The sequence below is a fragment of the Pan paniscus genome, chromosome 5 (genome assembly GCF_029289425.2).
Source record: "Pan paniscus chromosome 5, NHGRI_mPanPan1-v2.0_pri, whole genome shotgun sequence".
Lineage (NCBI taxonomy): Eukaryota > Metazoa > Chordata > Mammalia > Primates > Hominidae > Pan > Pan paniscus.
In genome coordinates, this window is record NC_073254.2 from 143441517 (window position 1) to 143462696 (window position 21180).

General features: G+C 36.2%; 1 protein-coding gene across 2 annotated transcripts in view; it reads right to left on the reverse strand.

Moving 5' to 3' along the window:
* Positions 1-21180, reverse strand: part of TRDN (triadin) — a 416769-nt gene that overhangs the window by 228003 nt on the left and 167586 nt on the right. For both annotated transcript variants that reach the window (XM_055114092.2, XM_057302585.2), the window contains exon 10: positions 17060-17137. In XM_055114092.2, the coding sequence (XP_054970067.1) occupies positions 17060-17137 (78 nt within the window). The remainder of the gene's footprint in view (positions 1-17059; positions 17138-21180) is intronic.

The following is a 21180-nucleotide window of genomic DNA, read 5'->3' on the forward strand; positions in this document are numbered from 1 at the left end:
AAGAGGACCCACAGACCCTCTGAAGGAAGCAGACTGCTTCTGCAGGACCTGGGAGACACCTCAAATACCGAGAGTGCCCCAACTGTGGAAGTCGGAAAGGGAGACCCTCTTCTCCCGAATACACACCCCCACTGTAGAAAATGATGGGCTGTTTGCAGGAGAAGTTTCCAACTTTATCAGGAGCTGAGTCAATTTGGAGAGTTGAGCAAAATGCAGGGGCAGAGGAAGCAGCAGAAAGACACTGAGAGCTCACTGGGTCCCCTAGCAGGCCATTCCTGCCTGGCACCACAGGGATTCATCAGGAGGGTGGTCAGAAGAGCAGGGGGTAAAACCACAGGGAGAAGAAAATCTCTAGCTGAACTTTGTAACAATTTGAATGGGGTGAGAAGCCTCCTGGCCAGAACTCCGGGGAGGGTGCAAATCTGGTGTGCAGACTCCACAGGCAGGGGAAGAACCAAGCCCTTTTCTTTTGCAGCTGGAAGGTGGGTAGCCTCGGGCAAGTTTTCAAGCCCATCTCACCCTCCACCTGGAAACAGACTTGGGCTGTTGGCGGGGGACATGGTGGGAGTGAGACTGGCCCTTTGGTTAGCTTGGGAGCTGGGTGAGGCCTGTGACTGCTGGCTTTCCCCGACTTCCCTGTCAACCTGCATGACTCAGCAGAGGCAGCCATAATCCTCCTACTTACACAACTCCAGTGACCTGGGAATCTCACCCCCATCCCCCACAGCAGCCACAGCAAGACCCACCCAAGGAGAGTCTGAGCCCAGACATGCCTAGCCCTGCCCCCGTTTGATGGTCCTTCCCTACCCACCCAGGTAGCAGAAGACAAAAGGCCACGCCCACTACTGGTCCCTCTCCATACTACTGCAGCTGATGCTCTCTGGAAAGCACCACCTCCTGCACTTTGGTGCAGGAGGCCAACCAGCACAATAATAGAGCATTAAACCACAAAAGCTAAGAACCCTCACAGAGTCCATTGCACTCCCCTGCCACCTCCACCAGAATAGGCACTGGTATTCATGGCTGAGAGACCCACAGATGGTTCACATAACAGGACTCTGTGCAGACAACCCCAGTACCAGCCCAGAGCCGGGTAGACTCGCTGGGTGGCTAGACCCAGAAGAGAGACAACAATCACTGCAGTTTGGCTCACAGGAAGCCACATCCATAGGAAAAGGGGGAGAGTACTACATCAAGAGAACACCCTATGGGACAAAAGAATCTGAACAACACCCTTCAGCCCTAGACCTTCACTCTGACAGAGCCTACCCAAATGAGAAGGAACCAGAAAACCAACGCTGGTAATATGACAAAACAAGGCTTCTCAGCACACCCCAAAAATCATACTAGCTCACCAGCAAAGGATTCAAACCAAGAAGAAATCTCTGATTTACCTGAAAAAGAATTCAGGAGTTAGGTTATTAAGCTAATCAGGGAGGCACCAGAGAAAGGTGAAGCCCAGTGCAAGGAAATCCAAAAAACAATACAAGAAGTGAAGGGAGAAATATTCAAGGAAATAGATCGCTTAAAAAAAATCAACAATTCAGGAAACTTTGGACACACTTTTAGAAATGTGAAATGCTCTGGAAAATCTCAGCAATAGAACTGAACAATTAAAAGAAAGAAATTCAGAGCTCTAAGACAAGGTCTTTGAATTAACCCAATCCAATAAAGACACAGAACAGTGAATAAGAAAATATGAACAAAGCTTCCAAGAAGTCTGGGATTATGTTAAATGACCAAATCTAAGAATAATCGGTTTTCCTGAGGAATAAGAGAATTCTGAAATCTTGTAAAACATATTTGGGGGAATAATCAAGGAAAACTACCCCAGCCTTGCTAGAGACTTAGACATCCAAATACAAGAAGCACAAAGAACACCTGGGAAATTCATTGCAAAAAGATCATCACCTAGGCACATTGTCATCAGGTTATCCAAAGTTAAGATGAAGGAAACAATCTTAAGAGCTGTGAGAGAAGCACCAGGTAACCTCTAAAGGAAAAACCTATCAGATTAACAACAGATTTCTGAGCAGAAACCTTACAAACCAGAAGGGATTGGGGCCCTATCTTCAGCCTCCTCAAACAAAACAATCATCAGCCAAGAATTTTGTATCCAGTGAAACTAAGCATCATATATGAAGGAAAGATACAGTCTTTTTCAGACAAACAAATACTGAGAGAATTCGCCATTACCAAGCCACCAGTACAAGAACTGCTAAAAGGAGCTCTAAATCTTGAAACAAATCCTGGAAACACATCAAAACAGAACCTCTTTAAAGCATAAATCACATAGGCCCTATAAGACAAAAATAGAAGTTAAAAAGCAAAAACAAAATAACCAGAGTACACAGGCAACAAAGAGCACAATGAATGCAATGGTGCCTCCCATTTCAATACTAACATTGGATGTAAATGGCCTAAATGCTCCACTTAAAAGATACAGAACCACAGAATGGCTAAGAAATCACCAACCAACTATCTGCTGCCTTTAGGAGACTCACCTAAGACTTAAGGACACACATAAACTTAAAGGAAAGGGGTAGAAAAAGGCATTTCATGCAAATAGACACCAAAAGCAAGCAGAGGTAGCTATTCTTATATCAGACAAGAAAAACAGACAAGAAAAACCTTAAACCAACAGCAGTAAAAAGAGACAAAGAGGGACATTATATAATGGTAAAAGGTCTTGTCCAACAGGAAAATATTGCAATCCTAAATATATATGCACCTAACACTGGAGCTCCCAAAGTTATAAAACAATTACTAACAGACCTAAGAAATCAGATAGACAGCAACACAAAAATAGTGGGGGACTTTAATACTCCACTGACAGCGCTAAACTGATCATCAAGACAGAAAGTCAACAAAGAAACAATGGATTTAAACTATATCTTGGAACAACTGGACTTAACAGATATATACAGAACATTTCATCCAACAACCACAGAATACACATTCTATTCAATAGTGCATGGAACTTTCTCCAAGATAGATCATATGGTAGGCCATAAAATGAGCCTCAATAAATTTAAGAAAACTGAAATTATATCAAGCACTCTCTCAGACCACAGTGGAATAAAACTGGAAATCAACTGCAAAAGGAATCTTCAAAACCATGCAAATACATGGAAATTAAATAACCTGCTCCCAAATGAGCACTGGCTCAAAAACAAAATCAAGGAGGAAATTTAAAAATTATTTGAACTGAACGACAATAATAACCAACCTACCAAAACCTCTGGGATTCAGCAAAGGCAGTGCTGAGAGGAAAGTTCATGGCCCTAAATGCCTACATCAAAAAGACTAAAAAAGCAAAAATTGACTTCTAAGGTCACACCTCATAGAACTAGAGAAACAAGAGCAAACCAAACCCAAACCCAGCAGAAGAAAGAAATAACCAAGATCAGAGCAGAAATAAATAAAATTGAAACAACAACAAAAAAAATACAAAAGATAAATGAAATAAAAAGCTGGTTCTTTGAAAAGATAAATAAAATTGATAGACCATTAGCAAGATTAACCAAGAAGAGAAGAAAGAAAATACAAATAACTTCACTAAGAAATGAAACAGGAGACATTACAATTGACACCACTGAAATAAAAAAGATCACTCAAGGCTATTATGAACACCTTTACCCACATAAACTAAAAACCTAGAAGAGATGGATAAATTCCTAGAAAAATACATCCCTCCTAGTTTAAATCAGGAAGAATTAGATACCCTAAGCAGACCAATAACAAGCAGCAAGACTGAAATTGTAATTTAAAAATTACCAACAAAAAAATGTCCAGGACCAGTTGGATTCACAGAATTCTACCAGACATTCCAAGAAGAATTGGTGCCAATACTTTTGACACTATTCCACAAGATAGAGAAATAAGGAATTCTCCCCAATTCATTTTATGAAGTCAGTATTACCTGAATACCAAAACCAGGAAAGGACATAATGAAAAATGAAAACTACAGACCAATATCCTTGATGAACATAAATGTTAAAATCCTTAACAAAATACTAGCTAATGGAATCCAATAACATATCAAAAAGTTAATCCACCATGATCAAGTGGGTTTCATACCAGGGATGAAGGGATGGTTTAACATATGCAAGTCAATAAATTCAATACACCACATAAACAGAATTAAAAACGAAAATCATATGATCATCTCAATTGATGCAGAAAAAGCATGAGACAAAATCCAGCATCACTTTGTGATTAAAACTCTCAGCAAAATCAGCATTCAAGGGACATACCTTAATGTAATAAAAGCTTTCCATGAAAAACCCACAGCCAACATATATTGAATGGGTAAAAGTTGAAAGCATTCCCTCTGAAAGCTGGAACAAGACAAGGATGTCCACTCTCACCACTTCTCTTCAACATAGTACTAGAAGTCCTAGCCAGAGCAATTAGACAAGAGAAAGAAATAAAGAGCATTGAGATTGGGAAAGAGGAAGTCAAACTGTCACTATTTGCTGACGATATGATCTTTTACCTTGAAAAACCTAAAGACTCCTCTAGAAAGCTCCTAGAACTGATAAAAGAATTCAGCACAGTTTCCAGATACAATATTAATGTACACAAATCAGCAGTTCTTCTATACATCAGCAACAACCAAGCAGAAAATTAAATCAAGAGCTCAATTCCTTTTACAATAGTTGCAAAAAGAAACGTAAGATAGTTAGGAATATGCCTAATCAAGGAGTCGAAAGACCTCTACAAGGAAAACTACAAAACACTGCTGAAAGCAATTATAGACAACACAAACAAATGGAAACACATCCCACGCTTATGGATGGGTATAATCAATGTTGGGAAAATGACCATACTGCCAAAAGCAATCTGCAAATTCAATGCAATCCCCAACAAAATACCACCGTAATTCTTCGCAGAGTTAGAAAAAACAATTCTAAAATTCATATGGAACCACAAAAGAGCCCACATAACCAAAACAAGACTAAGCAAAAAGTACAAATCTGGACGCATCACACTACCTGATTTCCAACTATACTATAAGGCCATAGTCACCAAAATATCATGGTACTGTTATAAAAATAGGCACATAGATCAATGGAACAAAATACAGAACCCATAAATAAACCCGAATACTTACAGCCAACTGATCTTTGAAAAAGCAAACAAAAACATAAAGTGGGGAAAGGACACCCTTTTCAACAAATGGTGCTGGGATAATTGGCTAGCCACATGTAGGAGAATGAAACTGGATCTTCATCTCTCACCTTATACAGAAATCAACCCAAGATGGATAAAGGATTTAAACCTAAGACATGAAACTATAAAAATTCTAGAAGATAACATTGGAAAAACCCTTCTAGACATTCATTGCCTTAGGCAAAGATTTCATGACCAATAACCCAAAAGCAAATGCAATAAAAACAAAGATAAATAGCTGGGACCTAATTAAACTAAAGAGCTTTTGCACAGCAAAAGGAACAGTTGGCAGAGTAAACAGACAACCCACAGAGTGGGAGAAAATCTTCACAATCTATACATCTGACAAAGGACTAATATCCAGAATCTACAACAAACTCAAACAAGACAGTAAGAAGAAAAACAGACAATCTCATCAAAAAGTGGGCTAAGGACATGAATAGACAATTCTCAAAAGAAGATACACAAATGGCCAACAAAAATATGAAAAAATGCTCAACATCACTAATGATCAAGGAAATGCAAATCAAAACCACAATGAAACACCACCTTACTCCTGCAAGAATGGCCATAATAAAAAAAAATAAAAAAACAGTAGTGGCATGTATGTGGTGATTAGGGAACACTTCTACACTGCTGGTGGGGATGTAAACTAGTACAGCCACTATGGAAAACAGTGTGGAGATTCTTTGAAGAACTAAAAGTAGAACTACCATTTGATCCAGCAATCCCACTACTGAGTATCTACCCAAAGGAAAAGAAGCCATTATTTGAAAAAGATTGAACACGCATGTTTATAGCAGCACAATTCACAATTACAAAATTGTGAAACCAAACCAAATGCCCATCAGTCAATGAGTGGATAAAGAAACTGTGGTGTGTGTGTGTGTGTGTATATACATGATGGAATACAACTCAGCCATAAAAAGGAATGAATTAACAGCATTTGCAGTGACCTGGATGAGACTGGAGACTATTATTCTAAGTGAAGTAACTCAGGAATGGAAAACCAAACATCGTGTGTTCTCACTAATTTGTGGGAGCTAAGCTATAAGGACACAAAGACATAAGAATGATACAATGAACTTTGCGGACTTGGGGGAAGAGTGGGAGGGGGACGAGGGACAAAAGACTACAAATACAGTGCAGTGTATACTTCTCGGATGATGGGTGCACCAAAATCTCACAAATCACCACTAAAGAATTTACTCATGTAACCAAATACCACCTGTACTCAATAACTGACGGAAAAATGTTAAAAAATGATATCATACTACCTTTTTCCCTTTGAGCCTCCGAAAGGTGTGATGTGATGAAAGGATTTTAATAATCACTTTATTTTACATGGTCAAACAAGGTAAAAAAATATGTTTTAGTTTGGGTTGGAACCACAGTAATTTCAAGACAATAAGAAATTATACTATTAGAATACAGCACATGAGCTTATATGCACTAGAATATACTTCATTCTCAGGTAAAAGTCTACACATCTCATAACCTGTGAGGAAATGGGCTCAGGAAAGATGACGAATGTGGCCAACTTCACAGGTCATATGAGTCGGGGTCCCCAACCCCTGTGCTGCAAGCCAGTATCGGTCAGTGCCCTGTTAGGAACTGGGGTGCACAGCAGGAGGTGAGCAGAGTGCAAATGAGCATTACTGCCTGAGCTCCGCCTCCTGTCAGATCAGCAGCTGCATTAGATTCTCATAGGAGAGCAAACCTTCTTGTGAACTGCACATGCGAGGGATCTAGGTTGCATGCTCCTTATGAGAATCTAATGCCTGATGATCTGAAGTGGAACAGTTTCATCCTGAAACCATCCCTCCTCTCACCCCTGTCCCCGGGAAAATTGTCTTCCAGGAACCAGGTTCCTGGTGCCAAAAAGGTTGAGGAATGCTGATGTAAGTGACAGAACAAAATTTAAATCTAAAGATGATCACAAACCCTGTTTCTCTCCTGCAACATGGATAATGAAGCTTGAAATAGATATACTCTGTGAAAAACTTTCAAGCTGATTGAGTCATGGGCAGAAAAGAAGTGCCACCTTTTACTTCATCAATGCCAAACTTATCTTTCAACGGTCTCACAACCAAAGTTATTTGACTTCACGATTTTTTTTCATATTTCTGAATTTAGTATGCAAAAGGAAAGTTAACGAGAAAGATTATTCAATACATTTCAAATTGCAAAAATGTTTCTATGTTAATTAAACTTAGCATTTAAAATGGATAAGGTAGATTTCTCCCAAACCTTTTGAAAATGATAAAGCTTTTTACATGAGTGATTGCATTTATTTAAAATGGGTTGTGTTTGTATAGCTGAGGGGTGCCACATCTGTTCTTTCTCACTTTCTATATAGAAGTGAAACAAAAAAGGCAACCACTGTGTGTGTGTGTGTGTGTGTGTATGTGTGTGTGTGTGTGTGTTAGAGAAACAAAGAGAGAAGGAAAGAGGAGAGAGACGGGAGAAGGAAAAGGAGATGCTATATTTTATTTTTCCATTCAGTGCTTTTGCATTTCAGAAGGCAAATGCTCAAAGTTTACTGACTTGGACTCAGAGGAGAAGCTGAATTCACATGCACTTATCTCTTTAGATAACTCCATAAATTACAAATGCTTTTGTTTGTTTGTTTGGTGTTGCTGACATTTGGAAATTCCTAAAAAACTCTTTTAAATTTTTATGCAGAATCATTGCTTACTCAAGATGTTTTATTGTAAGCTTTCCCAAAGTGTCTTGTAGAAATAGTAAAGAAAACATAAATATAAGTTTCTTTTCTAACAACTTTTCATTTACAATATCATGTTACTTACATAAAATTACTTTTTCCATATTTTATCTATATGTTTTTCTACATTTTTCTGTAATTGGAAATGGACTGCAAGAATATTTCATTACATTTAAAATGTCAAGGATGCCTAGAAACATTAGAAAATTGAGTTTTTCTTTTCATGACTAAATTATCAGTACAAGAAAAAGTTGGTTGCAACTCAAAACCAAAACATACATTACCTTAAAGTACTATTTCAAAGATACTGCTATTTTTATAACAGTTTTGGACTTGATTTATTAAATAAATTAATAAGACCCAATAGCTATTTTAAAATATGATTTGACTTTAAAATAAAAAATTACTAGTATATGGGACACATGTGTAAGTCTGATTTTCAAATGAAGCCTTTCAATTTTTTAAATTTGCCTAATGGATATCCATTCTTAAAATAGAAGCAAGTGCCCATATAAAGACCACAAGTTTTTAAGTTGTAATCATTTCAATATGCTGAGTTCAGGCTTATTTGAACTGATGCACTACATGAGAGATTTTACCATCTCTTATGGATTAAAACAAACTAGTAACACATTATGTCTTCTACTTCTTAATATAAGTTTTATTCTAGTAAATTAAAAATGTTTTTATATAAAATTCTCATTTAATTGAAGCAGGCATTTTTTTTTTTCTTTTTTTGAGACAGGGCCTCACTTTGTTACCCAGGCTAGAGTGCAGTCGTGGGATCTCGGCTCACTGCAACCTCTGTTTCCCAGGCTCAAGTGATCCTCCCACCTCATCTTCCTGAGTAGCTGGGACTACAGGCATACGCCTCCATGCCCAGCTAATTTTTATATTTTTTGTAGAGATAGGGTTTCGCCATGTTGCCCAGGCTGGTCTCTAACTCCTGAGCTGAAGCGATCCACCCACCTTGGCCTCCCAAAGTGCTGGGGATTACAGCATTCCTTATCCTTTATTAAATGAGCAATTTCCAAGACTGTTTACTCCATCTATGTAAAATACACTGGGTCTTGAAGATGCAGCCACTTTTCTCACTCATTCTAGAGAGGGAAAGGATGACGCCATTTGGAATTGTAACAAGCTGGTATAATAGGAAGAAATATTTATGTCAAACAGACCAGATCGCAAACAAATGTTTTATAAGGAAAAATTGGTACTTGTAAGCAAGAGCATTGGAGGAAACATTCTTTTTTATAAAATGTTTTATGAGAAAACTTGCTGACACAAGGAAGTTTCACTTAGAATTCCATAACAAGAAAGAGATTAGATCAAATTCGCTCAAATTCACAAACTGTGTCATCCTTCTTCTTTGGTCTTTTACAAGTCAAAATGCAAGTAAAAAACCATTTCTTTTATACTAGCATTAACAGTTAGGAAAGGGCTGTGAAGCAGGAAACTGGCCCTGATCTCAACAGAAGGCCCTTTTCCTGTTTCCCGCATCATGGGGAACATTCCTGGTCTTCAGAGTAAATATCTCTTGATACTGAACAGTCAAGACAGACAGATGCCCCTATCTATCTTGGCAGCTGTAGAGGGTAAGAAAAACAAAACTGCTTCCTCTTATGGATAGGACAGTGAGAAAAAGTTAATTGTTTTCACAAAAGGTCTTTTTAATAATCAATAACGGAAATCAAAACCAATATAACAAAAGAAGAAAGTTGTAAGTTTAGAGATACAAGTTTCTTGTCTATTAAAATATACTTATAGCTCATAATTCATGGGGAACTCTCATTTCTTTCCCTTTTCATTTTCCTTTTTTTTTTCTTTTGATGCTTTGCCACCTATTTGTTTTTGTGTTTTTAAGAAAATTTACTCAACAGTTATTAATACTTACCTACTTTTCCATGACACTAAGCTGAATTATACTTGTTTTAACATATTAACTGAAAGATACCTATGTTACCTCAGGCCAAGCCCTAGTACAGTGTTTCAGTTAAAAAAATAAAAAACAAGAGTCTAAAATTCTAAGAAAAAATTGAAAATATGTTTAAATCTTTATTGAAATATCTCAAATAGTCAACATCATATGACCCAAAACAAAATATTCTAAAGATTCCATTCTTAATCTAGTTTCCCAAGCCTCCGCCATCACAGCTTTCTCTCCAAAATTCTTTTTTCTTCCGAAAGCACTACTAAATCCTACTAGTAAATATCATCTGGCAGATGAGGAAACCCAGTCTTTCAGAGATTAAGGGAACTAATAAAAATCTTACAGTTGATCCTTTAGTTCAAACTCATGACTACTGCATCCTCATTTATATGTAGCAGAGAGAAAATTTAGAGTCAAGAGTAGATGAGCATAATTTTCTAATTGACAAATCTAAATTTTCCTGGCCAATCTTTGTGTTATCCATCTCTCTGGAGCACTGGGGCCTGTTATACCCTTTTCTCTTTCATATTCTCTCATCCTTGGCTTTATCAGTTTGTATTCTAATGATATTTGTGATAGCTAATTTTATGCATCAATTCGGGTAGGCTTTGGTAACACTTATTTGATCAAAGATAAGTCTAGATGTTTCTACGAAGGTAGTTTTTAGATGTAATTCACATTTAAATCATAGACTTTGAATAAAGCAGATTACTCTCTGTAATGTGGGATGGGCTTTGTCTAATCAGTTGAAGGCCTTAAAGAGAAAAGACTGAAGTCCCCCAAGGAGGAAGGAAGTCTTCTTTCAGACTGCCTTCAGACTCAAGACTGCAAAATAAACTATTCCCTGGGCCCTCAGACTGCCTGCATGCCCTGCAGATTTTGGACTTACTAGCCCCTGCAGCTGCATCAGCCAATCCTTTAACATAAATAATATTTTCTCAGTAAATAGATAGAGAGATAGATGTCTCCTACTGGTTTTGTTTCTCTGGAGAATGCTGACTAAATCAATGTGTTCTACATTTCCTTTCTTGGGTCTATGCTGTGTTCTAAACAGCCTCAGATTCATGGCTGACCTGCTCTTTAGTTATGTTTGAAGCTAACCTTTGTATGACAGTGTTTTTGAGATCATTTGCTCTTTAGGAAATTGATGAGTATTATCAGAAATAGAAATATTTCTGTGATTAAAAAAAAGGGGAACACTGGTTTAAAAAAGTTAAACAGATTTCCTTAACATACAGAATTTTTGGATCCTTTGATATATGTGTGTGTGCATTGTAAATGCAAAAGAAAAAATATAATATATTAAGCTGCCCAAAAGTGTTTTTTCATGAAAACTGTTTTTAACAAATAATATCATAGAACTAGAGTTTCTCATAACATATTCCAAGAAATGCTGTGCCAGGGCTAACTTATGACTTCAATATCTATATCTCCCTCATTTGTAAACTCCTGACTCATATATTCAGTTGTCCACTGCAGATTACCACTTGTGTGGATCAAGCTCAGCATCCTGCCTGACATGTAGTCTCCATGTTCTCTCCAGGTCCCTCTCCACCCTGACCCTTATGGGTTACATTAATCAAGCCCCATGTCCTCTGAATGTGGGCTGTTTTGGCCTATGAGAGCAACATCCAGAGATAATACAGTAAGACAAAGAGAGAGATCTGGGCATCTATTCTCTAGTTTCCTCCCAGGCTCACTGAGAATTTTACATACATCATTTTACAGAGTGTTGGTTGGTGGTTGTGGTCCCCTACTGAAGGACACGACCTTCAGATGTTCTGATTGGACATCTCTTCCCTAAAGCTATAAGGCTTTCTGGATGTCTAAACCATTCTATTCTCTTGCCTCTTCAGGCATAGGAGTGATAAAGGCTTCCTACTTTGGCTAGCTCTTGGGGTTCCACCATAACCCTGCAAACCTTTAAAAGTACTATATTCATTAAACTCTTTTAATCACTCATGCAAGTGTTCCAGGGACCCCAATACACCCAGCAAGCCCCAAATGTAACTCATTATTATCTCTCAAAACCTGTTCTTATTCTTAATGCCATTCAATTAACCAAATCAGATAAGAATTTTAGCAATTATACTCAGCTCTAACACTTAATTGCCATTTTAGGATAATGGAAATAGACTGAACGTTGGTAGGAGACACCTGGCTTTCAATTCCAGTTATACCATTTTTAGAGCTGTGTTATCTTAGGCAATTTACTTGATTTCTCCGATCTTCTCTTTAAAATGACATAAATCATATTCACTACTTGTAGTTGTTTTGAGAGTAAAATGTGATTGTTTAAAAGAAAAGTAGCATAAGTTTTCCCATGGGCAGTATTCTCCTAAATTTGTCTTATACTCCCAACTCTTAAGCTCACCACTCACCAATTCATCCTTTCTGTAGTTGACACATAATCTTGAAGACAAAGTTAATCATACTACTCTCTGCTCAATTGCTTAAGCAGTACTACACAGTCTATCAGGACATGTAAAAGCTTTAGCTGTGTATACAAAACATTCCAAGATATGGTTCCAGTCCTGTATTGAAAAATTATATTAGAGTTTTATGTATACTGACCAATGTCATGAAAGCAATCACCTTACTAGCTTCTGTGGATACCAATAAAGAGCTACCATAAAATTAATGGTTTTTATATGTATAAGAAATTTCCTGATATAAAAAATATTAACAGCAACCAATGGTTGAGTATCTAACTGTGCTAGAAAATGTGCTATATTGTTATTAGCAACTCTTTAAGTTAAATAGGTGGTAAAAGTAGTTTGGTTTATATATTTTATCATAATTTGTAACTAAAGGGCAATCCTATTAAAAATCACCAAAAGATATGACTTTATTTCTCCACAAAACAAAGAAAAATATTATATTGACCTGAAGTTCAATAAAATCTATTGTGTCATGGAGTTAATGAAATAAAAATTGAGGCCAAATTTCTATTTTATTATTTTATTTTATTTTTTTACTTCTCAGGATATATCTCACCGAGGAGCTAAGGTAATAAAGTTCTTGGTTTAATAGAATTGTAAATAAAACCTTACTAGCTCCTGTAGAATATTGTCTTCAGATGCATCCTATGGTAAAAAATTATCTTATAATAAATTTTATATAATGTCCCTTTCTCCTCTGTATCTATACAAATTCAACTAACTTACTCTTTATGGCTCAATGAAAGACTTGCAGTTTCACTTGATAACCTTGCCTCATTTATATCTCATCTTCCTCCTTTTACAGCCTTTATGATTTATGTAACTTATTTTTGTGTTTCAGTAAATAATGCTTCATAGTATTATCCATTGTCCCAACAAGTTTAACATCTTTATCATATCTACAGTTGCTATTTAACCACTAGGCAAAGCTATGTAGGGTTCACTCTGTTCTTCTGGCAGTTTATTACCAATCTACCAGCCTGAAAAATACAGGTGTGAAATCTTTGGGTATAAAAGCACAGAGGGACTTTAGAGACTATTTAAGTTTGGTTCATAGGTGAAGAAATTGAGGCCCTAAGAAGTCAATTGATTTGTCAAAGACCATGCAACTCATTAGTATCAAAGCTGAGATTGGGCAGGACTCTGGTCTTCTCTCTAGAGTTCTCTTGTTCACATACAAGTGTTAGCATTTATAATATTATTTATAATTGCAAGACTAAGTACTAGTTATATATTTATTCAACAAGATATAGGGTACTTGATAGTAATTCACCTTTCTCTATTCGACTTCATTCACGTAAATTGCAGCTGTTTAATGAAATATTAAAAGTAATTTAAGTATAACTTAACTTCTTCCTTCCACATCTTTGCCACAACAGAGGAGTCCTGGTAATTTTATACTAAATGCCCAATAATTACATGTGGGTGAAAGCAGTGGGAAAGAAATTATCTGGTATTGTTGATTAAAGATGAATGGAATCATATATGGTAATTTTGCTTATACAAGGATTTTATGAAACAGCTTTTCTGCCTTCCTTGGTAATTGGGAAGAGGGCGGGTAACATTGCCTGAAGTTGTTCTGCTTAACCACTGAGGATTCTGAGAAATACAGTTCTTGAGGTAAGAGGTTAGCAGAGATGCTGAAAAACATTTGATGATAAAGGACCTTTCATGCTAAGAGCTAAAATCACCTATAATGTTAATATTATAAGATACTATTTGATTTGAGGAAAAACCTCACATAAGTCAGCCCCATTTTTGAAAGAAATGGATAACTACAGTGTCCCTTTGAACTTGTAGGCGTTTCAGCCCTAGTAAGAGCTCCCAATAGACATGGGAATTCAAAATTGCTTAAAAGATGAGAATTAATATTATATTTACATTAGGTTCATTTTAAATTAGTTTCAGTTATATCCATAATTAAATACAAATTTACAACAATGACCACAATGATGATGTGAAGTGGTTATTGTACAAGATCTTTTCAAAACCTATTGTAGCCAATTTTTCCTGGCCACACAAATTCTAAAACATAAAATAAGAGTCAAAGGAAATAAATGATTTAATATAGAATTAGTCCCTTTGTATCAAAAAATTCAAAGTAATAAAAACTTCATTATGGCAGACAAAGCATGCAATGTGGGGACAACACAGAAATCCAAGAAAGGCAAGACCAGTTTCAAGGCACTAAATAAGTGGACTGAGACAAGAAGTACACAGATACTTCCCAGAACAAAGTAAGTACTGTGGAAGTTTTGTTTCTTAAATGCTATGAAAGCACAAAGAAGGCTTTTATGGGCTTTAAAGATGTGTAGTATTGGCTTTACAGATTTGTAGTATTCTTTTACCCATAAACAGAGCCACATTTTTTTTAGATTTCTACTAATGAAGTTTTATTTGTTTCTAGTCTCCTGTGAACAAATTTAGTAATCTAGTCTCTATATGAGCTCTACTTTTAAAAAACATTAAAATTGAAATATGTACATTCTCCTACATTTTGACCTGTTATAATTGTATTCCTCAAATATAATAGCATACTTTAGTGCCACATGAAAGTTCCTCCTTTTTACATAAAGCCTTTATTTTTTTTTTTTTCTTTTTGCAGCTTGGTTCTAAGGAAGTTCCAGACTAAAATAGTGCATCAAGAGGACTGGCATAATCAGCCTCACTAAAAACAGCCTGATTAATACTAAATATGTCCTAGCTCCTAATCAATTATGTTAATGAAGTCATAGGCAGCACATCTGCAAGCCCTGACAAAGCCCATGATCTCAGCATTGCCTGATAATATAGACTCCCCGAGCTGCTCAGGGTTAGCAGCCTTCGAGCTTTCAGAGAAGACACTGACAAAGGCTTGTGATCCTCAAACCTTGTTATTTTATTCACCACAGCCTATTACTAGGTTCTGGGATGAACTGTCAAATTACATTGCTCTTTAAATAAAATAACAGGAGCTCATGCCTGTAATCCCAGCACTTTGGGAGGCCAAGGAGGGTAGATCACGAGGTCAGGAGATTGAGACCATCCTGGCTAACACAGTGAAACCCCGTCTCTACTAAAAATACAAAAAATTAGCCAGGCATGGTGGCGGGCGCCTGTAGTCCCAGCTACTCGGGAGGCTGAGGCAGGAGAATGGCGTGAACCCGGGAGGTGGAGCTTGCAGTGAGCCGAGATGGTGCCACTGCACTTCCAGCCTGGGCAGCAGAGCGAGACTCCGTCTCAAGAAAAAAAAATAAAAAATAAAAAATAAATAAATAAATAAATAAATACAATAACAGAACCTAAGCGTCCTACTTAACAAATGACACATCCTTTTCCAAGTGACAGATTGCTAAGCAACATATTTGCTACTTGGTGTTTTATGAGCCTCTGCTAGGAGATAACTTGGCATCAAACACTTGAATAATCTGACTATCAAAGTCTCCCTCAAGTTGGGAAATCTGAATTCGTTGCTTTATGTCCATCTGGAAACAACAACAGAATTAGAATCCCATGAAAAATTAAGGCAACGCTATTATTTATAGGTGTTGTCTTGTCCAATGAACATTTTGGTGAGTGAGATAGTTTTGTGTCAAATTCTCTTAAGTCATGTGAACTATTATAGTCCAAATGCCAAAAGAAATGTAATTCTGATTTTTTTGGTCTATTTTCTTTCTTTCTGTTTTTTTTTTTGGACTGGTTGTTTCTAAATCACTTGTTTACTCTCTAGGTAAGTGATATACAATAGTAACTTCTTCCTGGATGAATCCTCATGAGTGTCATCACTTAGTCTCAAGGGATGGCCAAAGCCAATGGGAAGTTGTTGAGCTGAGTGGGAAGATCTTGAACAAGCAGGCTGGAGTGTCCACATTGCACACAGAAGATCCTTTCCAATGTGGGACTGAGCTAGGGGTTTCTACCCCTTTCTAGGGTGGCTGTGATCTGAGGAAGACCTCCATTTGTACTGTTGTAAAAAATTAATGATGTTTTAGCTTTAATTACTGGTGTTTTATATAGGCAAATTGAGTCTTGACAGAGAAGGAACTGTTTTCTATTCATCTCTGAATCCCCAGTATTTTGGACAATATCTGAAATGATCCCATGTTTGGGATTTAATAAAAGTTTAAGAAATGAATGAAGACTTAAAGAAATGACTTTAACGTTCCAGCAAAATTTATTACAATGCTGATCTTGAGACATCATATTTTCAAGAATTATTAGTAGTATTAACCACCAGTTGTATATAGTACTTATAAACTATACATATACATAAAACAGTATTTGTGTGTGTGTGAGTGTGTGTGTATATATATTTCAATCCTCACAATAATGCTAGGAGATCAGTGCTCTGCTTATATCATCTTAGAGATGGCAAAACTCATGAAGAGTTAATTTAAATAACTTTCCAAATTTACAAAGCTAGGAAAAGGTGGAGCTCAGATTCAAACACAGCAACTCTGGCACCAGCCTCTTCAGAGACTAAATTGATCAAGTTGTGGTAAAACTCCAAGAGTTGCAAGGCATAGCCTTATCTATTTGTCCCTGTATTTTTTTGCTTGATTCCCAAAGTGCTAGAGTGGGCATCCTTCTGGAAGCTGAGGGTCACCAATATAGAATCTTAAGGGGACATTTTTGGTTTTCTAAAAGAAGCAAATTGCAATTTTAGGAAAAGTATAGTTTAGACATACTAAAAGTATTTAAGAAAATATTGGATTTTGCTGGTTCTTTGTGACTATTTTTGTTGTTGTTGTTCCTCTACATTCTATTTTATCTACAATAGAGATCTTTAAGAAAAAAAAAAGTACTTGCCTTCAAGGGCAGGTGATGCCGGAGTGGGTCTGGAAGCTTGTTCTGTCGGTAACGGAGGTGGAATGGCTGGGCTTTGTCCTATACAATGTAGAAGTAGGAATTGGAAAAAAAAAAAAGTATTAACAAATCTAATATCCACAACTAAAAAGCTAGATCTGTCCCCTACATGCATAATTCATAATACTAAGCCAAGTATAAATCATATTATTATGCAAAAAGAAAGCTATTATTAAGGGAGATCTTTAAGAAGACACCTTCACGGATTCAGTTATCTTCAGAGCCATTTCTGAATATATTATTTTCCATAGATGGATATGCAATGTTGAATATATCTACTGGACTTCATTAATGGAAAATGTACATGTACTCAAATTAAGCAATTTATTTTTAATATACACACTAAATTATGGAAACTAAAATCTCAGAAGCTGAGGGGGAATCTTAATATAAAATTAATCACTATTTTTTCCATTTAACTAAAAATTCTCAAATAATATAATATAAGCAATAAAAGAAGGTTGAAATTCATAGGCCTTTTGATATTGAACAGATACATTTTTCCCTGCCATAATAAATGACCTGTAGTTAAGTAAATAATGAGCCAAAGAGAAAATATATTCAGTTTTATAGAACTTTGAAAGCTTCTCTCAAGTCTCTGTCTGAGCTTATTATGAACTGCAAAAAAAAAAGAGAGAGAGAGAAAGAAAGAAAACCCACAATCATTTCCAAGTACTTCTTTATCCCAAGTGATTTCTTTAATTAACCAATACCATCCAGGCCATGAACTCTCAACATTAGCTATCATATGATCCCATATAAATTGCTTGCAAAACATTTTATCACTACTTTTCATTCCATAAACTTCTGCTGTGTGTTTTTTATCCAGAAATCAACATGCAACATGGGCATGTGTACCTTCTAAAATCTCACTGACAACTAGATATTATGAAATGTCAGCAGACCTGCCTTACTGAAAGTTTTCCTTTTTTAGAATTCACCAAAATTAGTTATCTATGGTGTAATATGGTTTATCAAGCAAAGTAATTAGAGTTGCACAAACACCACATTTCAGGCCTAGGCCCTCATGCCACATGGAGCTCTGTTCATCATATATGGTTCTTGTAGCTGTTACACCCATACAGGTTGATTACTGAGCATGTTTAAGTATGTATAGAAGCCAAACATACTGTTTCATAACTTACAGGCCATATGCCTAGAAAAATATCCATTCATAATATTGTTAATTTCTTTCATTATGGAAGTAAAGATTGACTTAAACATAATATAACATGGAAGTTTATTTTTTCATTAGCAAAGAAAAAATAAGGCTGGGAACACTAAAAAGAAGGTTGATCCACATTATCTTTCTTTCCCTAGCTAACAATTATATAGTGTTTACTATGTGCCAAGAATGATCCAAATGGTTTTCCTGCATTAAGTCATTGAATCTTCACAAGCTCTTTGGGATGTGCATATTAGTCTCATTTTATAGTTTTTAAAACTGAGGTTAACCAGAGTTTAGGCTTCTCAGCTGCTAATAAGTGGAACTGGATTTCAATGCAGGTTCCCAAGTTGCAATTCTTAAAGTTCCTCTCAGATTGCCTATGCCTAACGGAAGGGTCATCTATCAGGAGTCCATGACTATAGCTGACCAGGGACAGAGGAGTGAAGCCTCTACTCTAGGTTTCTACTTTCTCAGTGGGTCAAAGGGATATATACTTGGAAAGATCTATTCCCCAATCTTGTTTGAGGGCCATTCTTGAAAAATAATTCTAAGGTACGGTGGTATTTTGTAGCTTTGAAAATAAGCTACAAGGACAAAGAAGGAGTCAGTTAAATGACCAAACTTTTAAAATATGAGTGTCCATAAATATACATCAATTGTTTCTAAATACTAAGATAGATCGATATCTTCATAGAATGGTGCCTGTTGAGTCTCAGCTGCTTTCTACCCTGTCATATACCTCGGTGAATAGTAGTGGGTGTATAATTATAGTCTTTTATAGTCTTGTTGAGGTATTGAGGAACTTATTATACTATATATAAAATTATTTCCCTGTAAATTTCACATAATTTACACTATTACCTATATTTAGATTTATCTGAAGGAAATATAAAGTTATTATTTTATTTAAAACAACTTTATTGCATACTTATTATATACCAGCACCGAAGAATTATTAAACCCCAACCCTGCCTTCAAGAAGTTCCCAACATACTGGCTGAAACAGACCTCTAGACAGATCATTACATGATAGTGTGTTGAAGGAAAATCGTATATACAAAGGATATACTGCAGAAAGAGTCTTGAAAGAGAGTAAGTTAACAGCCTAAAAGGAGCCTGCCAGGTAAGGAAGGATGGGGAAGACGGAGGGATTCCAGGTGGAAGGTATGTGGTAAATTAAAAAAAAAAAAAAAGCCTGGATGCCAATATATATATATTTATTAAAACACACAAACTGGTGCTTCTGCAGCATAAAGTGCAATATGCAGTTGATATCAGAAATTCTGCACAACTATAATGCTCTTTTTATTCTGCTCTCTAACATGGCTGATAGCATGGTTGTAAGGCAGTGGACACAATGGGTACAATGGGAAAGTAGGACCACAAGCAAAAAAAAATTAAAAAAAGAAAGGAGAAGCCAGCTGGCTGCCTGTCTCCATGGTGACAGTGATACTAGCCCTGGCATGGAATTACTAACTCAGGACAAGTTTTTGTTGTGATAGGGTGCACCAAAACAAATCAGATGGGTCATACTTGAACATGACACACGACTTTGGTCCTGACTCATATAATCAGTAATGTCAGAGAATCTTATTGAAATCACAAATCGTTTTGTTAGGTGAATGAATACATTATATAACATATATAATAATACATAATGAATTATATTAAATGTAATATTATATTTATAATACAGCTCTACAACAAAATCAGAGTTGTTTAGTATAAAGACTGCATGCTTAGGAGTCACATGGGTGTTAAGCGATAGCTTCAGATCTGTCACTTAGAAGCTGTGTACATTTGAAAATCTCATAACATCTCCAAGCTTCAGTTAAGGTGTTTATAAAATGTGGATAGTTGTAGGGGTGTTATAGAGATTAAGTGATGAAGCACCCAGTGCATGGCAGATACTCAAAATATTAATTCTTTTCCCGATAATGTATTTACAATTTAAATCCCATCTAATTTCACAAGAAGATTTGAAGCTGACTTTTGAAGAAAAACAAAAACAAAGAAAATTGAACATGACAGAAATAGCAGAACTCATTTGCAGAAAAGAGGCTTATAATTTTATTAGGAATATATTCTTTTGGAATTCCTGAAGATTGTTATTCTCTGAAGGAAAGATTTAGGCTGTTGAAATTTACATTCGAACTCTAAAGGTGCCCTTCATTTTACAAGCTATTACCTGAAAATCCCTCTGACATTCAAACACAGTAAATTGGCTTCATTTCTGTTCCTTGAGTGATTTGGGCTGGCTTATTTCCATAATACCTGAATGGTAGGTTGGCAAATTGCTAATACTTTATTGTTCTGAGTTCTTTTCCATACGAGTCAATTTGGTTGTTTTTGATTTAGTCAAATTCTTTTGGGGCTAGTGTACAGTGTGCATTCATTCTAATGATCTAAGTTACTGATGTTTTCTTTACTTTCCTAGAAATGATGAACGAGATTACTAAAAATCTTGTCAAGGTAGGAGGCTATGAGCTGAATTATGATTGCATGATGGAAAAAAGCAATTCACTACACTGAAGTTTAATCTATCTAGTTTCTTTATGAATGAGATTCCCTGATTGAAAACCATTTCTGAACAACTGAAGCCTACTCCCTCTGTCTTGTAACAAATGTTAAGGCTGTTTTTTTCTCTAACATCTAATAGAGATTTTATGTCATAGACCCTCATTGGATTTTCCTGGAAGTATGGAGAGTTACATCCAGAGAACTCTGAACATTTTGGAAGGACCCCAATCCTGCAAACAATGAATGGCAATAAATCCTGGGACTGGAAAGGTATGAGGACCTCCAAGTAACCATTGAGTTAAAATTCCTTTACATTAAAAACACACAATATATGAAATCATTACAAATCCCTGTGTCAATTTGTTCTTTCAGGTTC